Source organism: Rhincodon typus, chromosome 25 (assembly GCF_021869965.1).
Source record: "Rhincodon typus isolate 14 chromosome 25, sRhiTyp1.1, whole genome shotgun sequence".
In the NCBI taxonomy this organism is placed as follows: Eukaryota; Metazoa; Chordata; class Chondrichthyes; order Orectolobiformes; family Rhincodontidae; genus Rhincodon; species Rhincodon typus.
Window position 1 is genome coordinate 2,726,474 of NC_063356.1, and position 5,222 is coordinate 2,731,695.

Consider the following 5,222-nt stretch of genomic DNA (forward strand, 5'->3'; position numbering starts at 1 on the left):
ATGGATAGGGTGGGTAGTTGGAATCATTTTCCCAGGATGGAAATGTCAAATACAAGGGGGCATAGGTTTAAGGTGAGATGGGGAAAGTTTAAAGGAGATGTGCCAGGCAAGTTTTTTAAGCAGAGGGTGGTAGGGGCCTGAAACATGCTTCTAAGGGAGGTGGTAGAAGCAGATACCTTAGCAACTTTTAAAATTCATTCAGACAGACACATGAACAGGCAGGGGACAGAGGAAAACTGACCGTGTGCAGGCAGATGGGATTAGTTTAGAATGGCATCATGGATGGCATAGAATGATGGGCTGAAGGGCCTGTTCCTGTGCTGTGCTGTTCTATGTTCTTAAATATTGGTCCAGCCAGTGAGGCCCACATCCCACAAATTAATTTGTAAAAAGTAGACCATTGATCCCTTGACAAATTCCTCTATTCAATGGATGGAGTTCCTAAACCCAGACCTGGCAAAGTAAAGTTCCCTAACAAGAGCATTCATTTGCAATGTTGGCCCAATAAGTATACAGCAAAATCAGAGGCAGACATCTACAGCTAATTCTTTTCACACTTTTTTTTTTCCTACAGGTTTTTGTGTTGTTGAAGAAGTGGCAAGTGGACGATGTGAACTCAATGTTTACAAGCCAATGCAGGAAGCAAACCTAAACAGAGGACACATGTCAAGTCTTTACTAGTTACGCTGGTTGGTAATGAAAACGGACACAATCCACAAATTGGAGGCAAATAATCCACCAGAATCTGTTTGATCTGAAATGTACAAACAACTAATAGGTGGATGCTGATGGCTATCCAAGGTTTGCATGGTTAGGAAAATAAGTCTACCAACAAACAAGTAACTCCCTATCCCAAAAGAGGATGGGTGATGGACTAGGAAAAAGGGATTTAGGGTCTCCATCCTTACATCACCCTACACACCCATGGCTGCTCCAGTTTCTGCGGAATGGGCATGGAATGCTTCCACTCCAGGAAGACAGCACCGAGTCTCTCCTACATCCATCCTCTTCAATCAAAGTCTCGTGTCCAAGGACAGAGATCTAGTTTCTCAGTCAATAGGTCTCTTCTTCATGCTGTTGGTTGACCTGGTCGGCATAATTGGAAACACTGCAGTGATGCTTGTAATTATAAGGACCCCATTGTTCAAAAAATTTGTTTTTGTTTTCCATTTGTGTGTAGTCGATCTGACAGCCGTCTTAATCCTCATGCCCTTAGGGATGATGTCCAGCTCCACTCTTTTTGACAACATAACTTTTGGTGACACCTTGTGCCGGATATACCTCTTCCTAAGCATGTTATTTATAAGTGCGTCCATATTGTCTATACTGGCCATTAATGTTGAACGCTATTATTACATTGTACATCCCATGAGATATGAGGTAAGGATGACACTGAAGTTAGTGGTGTCTGTCATTATTTGCATATGGATCAAAGCCACTTTGATGTCAATACTGTCAGTCTTGGGTTGGAATTCCCAAAGACATGTGAACAATCAGTGTTCCTGGCAATGGGGCAGAGAGATGTATGAAAAGGTTTTCATAGTTTTCTTTGGCCTGTTTTACTTCTTGTTCCCAGTGTTAGTTATCCTGATTGTTTACTGCAACATGTTCAAAGTTGCCAGGGTTGCAGCACTACAACATGGACCCTTGCCCACTTGGATGGACACACCAAGGCAAAGGTCAGAATCACTCAGCAGTCGGTCCACCATGGTCACCAGCTCTGGAGGGACAAGGGCGTCCCCACAACGGACATTCGGCGGAGGGAAAGCAGCCGTCATCCTCTTTGTGGTCGGAGGCCAGTTTGTATTCTGTTGGTTGCCATTCTTTGCATTTCACCTGCACTCTGTTTTGAGCCCAAGGTCAACCCCTCTGGACCTCTGGGAAACCATCGTCACGTGGATTGGGTACACATCCTTCAGCATCAACCCCTTCTTTTACGGATGCCTCAATCGACAGATCAGGGGGGAGTTAAGCAAGCACCTCAACTGTCTCTTCAAACAGACTCTGGAAGAGGACCTCCGGTTGCCCAGCCGAGAAGGCTCCATCGAGGAGAACTTTATGCAGTTTTTGCAGAGGACTGGTTGCAACGCAGAAACCAGGTCTAGCTATGATGCTTCCAGTCCAAAGTTAGACCAGTCGGCTCTGGGTTTCAGGATCCCAGGTCAGATTGTGGAGGAAACATCAGATTTCCTTGAACAACACATAGCCACTGACTTTACAATGTCCAACAGCTGTATTCGAATTAGCAGGTCTCCAAAACACGATGCTTAATGTTTATCTGTAGAATGATTGAGTTTGGTCTACATCACTTAATGTTAAATGGTTAAATCTCTCCTGATTGTTTCCAGAGAGAAGGTTAACTGTAACAGAGAGGAAGCCTTATATTTGACTGGATCTGCTTTTGTATTGTTTATCTTAATTGATTCCTGTTTTGAGTTACCTTTAAACTCACAAACCAGTCATCAGAAGCAATCACACACTGATGTGCTTTTGCAAATAGGCCAAATATTCGTTATAGAGGCCATATATAAAGATGGTGGCTAACCTTTGCTGTTTGTAGGTTTTAAAATGATTTTGTTCCTACGTGTCTCTTAAAATTGTGCCTGCTTCCTCGCTGAGGATTGTAGGATAATTTTAGACTGGTACTCATTGGAGAGTGGATCTGGTGAGTCAAAAGACAACAATTTTGCATTTATATAACACCTTTACCCATATTAGAAAATTCACAGCTGCTTCACAGGAGCATTAGCAGATAAAAATTGGACACCAATCCACATAAAGAGATATCAGAATAGGTGAAAAAAGCTTGGCCAAAGTAATGCTTTTATGAAACACCTTAAAGAAAGAGAGAGAGACAAGTAAAGATGTTTGGAGAGGAAATTATGGAGCTTGAGGCCCAAACAGCAAGCATGGTGTCTAAAGCTGGAGCAATTAAATTTGGGGATGCATAAAAGGCTAAAATTGACAGAGTTTGGGGTCTCAGAAGATTGTAGGTGTGGAAAAGAGTTTAAGATGAGCAAGCCTATGGAGGGATTTAAAAACAAGGAAAAGAATTTTAAAAGGAAGGCATTGCCAACTGGTCCATATGCTTCAGCAAATGCATTGGCCAACAGGACATGATGTATGTTAGCAAAGTTTTGAACGTGCTCGAAATTTCATAGTGTGGAAGATGGAAAGTCGAAATTAATGTCCCTTAATCATTTTGTATATCTCTACATTTTCCAGTCATTTTTTTTTCCTGCCATTGAGTCTGTGATTACTTTGGAAAGTAAATCTGCTGGTTAGCATCTTTGCTCCAGCTGGTCTGCTACACCCTTTCTTGTCTGATTAGACCCAGTCCTTGTCATAAAAAGCCAGAGGCTGATGTTCACACAGCAAGGCTGCAGGGGTCTTTAAAAAGAGGAGACATAATAAGTCAAGAAACAAATGGTTTGAAAGCCCAAGTTTTGGGTTCTTGAGAGAGGCCTGTGGAATTTAACAGATCAGGTTGTCCAAGAAAGGAACGGTCAGAACAGGACACAAGCCTTGCTTGACATCATGATACTTTCTACAACTTGGCCAAGATCTCTGTCATGGAGGATAAGAAAATGAAATTCTTTGGACTCTGTTCTTCAGCTTTACATCATCCCTGAGAGTTGAATATTCACCAGAGGTCAAGAGGTCAAGTGACTGTGGAACTCCATTGATAGATTTGAAGTCTGTTTTATGGTTTTCAATGTTGATTTAGAGGAATTTTCTGAAAGAGAAATTGTGGGTTTTTTTCAGTGATTTATTATCAGGTAATTTATCATTAATATTTAATCAGAGCTTGATGAAGATCAATACCTTTTCTCTGGAATTCTATTGCCATAAATGGACCACTTTAGCTTCCTTACTGGAATTAGTTTTGAGTTCCTGATAATGTTATGTCTTTAGTTTAATGTCACTCCGACATATGACATTAACCAACATGAAAACATCATGACCAGGACAGAGTCCCATGTTACTGTCATCACCCTCTCCCCCAATGCCATATACCCACGCCCCCCACCCCCAAATGATGTAGTTCAAACCAGAAGATCAAGGAGCCATTCCAGCTCAGATAGGGCCCTAACTTTATCAAAGTGTTAAAGCTCTAATCTCCTTCTGTCTCTCTAGAATGGAGGTGAAAAATCAGCCAGGGTTTTACCCCAAACAGAATTTAATCAGCATTCCACCAGCCCCACCTTCAAACCCACCCATCACCACAATCATCCTTCCTGGATGTTAAGTGAACACAAGTTGGGAATTGACTGCGATGCCACCCATAAACAATCAGCCTGTCAATAATCATTGACTAAGACTCACACATGAAGGTTGAGATTTTGGAACACTGTTACAGGAGTAGACAGCTCAGCCCTTTGAGCTTGTTGCCTCATTCAGTTATATTATAGCTGAACTCCGTCTATCCTCCTTGGTTCTGAAACGCTTAGTACACTTGCCCAACAAAAAAAAATCAATCAAGCTCAACCTTGGGAGCTTTATATAGGATTGCATAGGATATACAACACAGACCCAGGCTATTTAGCCCAAGCAGTCCATACTAATAAGGTTCATTTCTATTGACCCCCATACTTAACAGTTTTTATGGGGAGAAAGTTCCAGATTTCCACTGCACCTTTTTGTGAAGACCTGCTTTCTGACATCACCCTTACATTCAACAATGGTATTTTATTCAAGAGAAACGTTCTATCCTAAAGCTGAATTGTGGTGTAATTTACATCAAACAGTCCCTTTGTAGCCAGTGCACACACAATGGGCCAAATGATCTCCTTCTGCAGGTAACAATTCTGTGGTAAACACAGTAATCAGGTCAAAAACGTGTGAATGTGTGACAATCATCTAGAAATAAAATAGACAAATAAATTCAGCCATTAGCAGGGAAGTGACAGAAACAGTATTAAAATAAATAAATGTAATTAAAATTATCTTAAAATTACAAACCAATACATCACTTGCACATAACAGACACCGAAGTACATATAGATTTAATCATTTAGGTACATCATTTCGTAAAAGGTAAAGTCACCATCAGACCACAGGGCTGCTGTCTCATTAGACAGAGACAACTGGTGGTTTAACCTGAGGGTCACCATGCCTCAGGCCAGGGGAGAGGTTGAGAAGGAGGGTCCTTCACGATAACCTCAGCCTGGTGCAGGATTGGAACCCACATTGTTGGCATCACTCTGCATCACAAACCAGAC

General features: G+C 41.7%; 1 protein-coding gene across 1 annotated transcript; it reads left to right on the top strand.

Annotated features, from left to right (window-relative positions):
- The first annotated feature begins 924 nt into the window (after positions 1-924).
- On the top strand, positions 925-2,271 carry gpr61 (G protein-coupled receptor 61). The gene has a single exon (XM_020523601.2). It carries the CDS (start codon positions 925-927, stop codon positions 2,269-2,271), a length of 1,347 nt encoding a protein of 448 aa, XP_020379190.1.
- Positions 2,272-5,222: the final 2,951 nt, after the last annotated feature.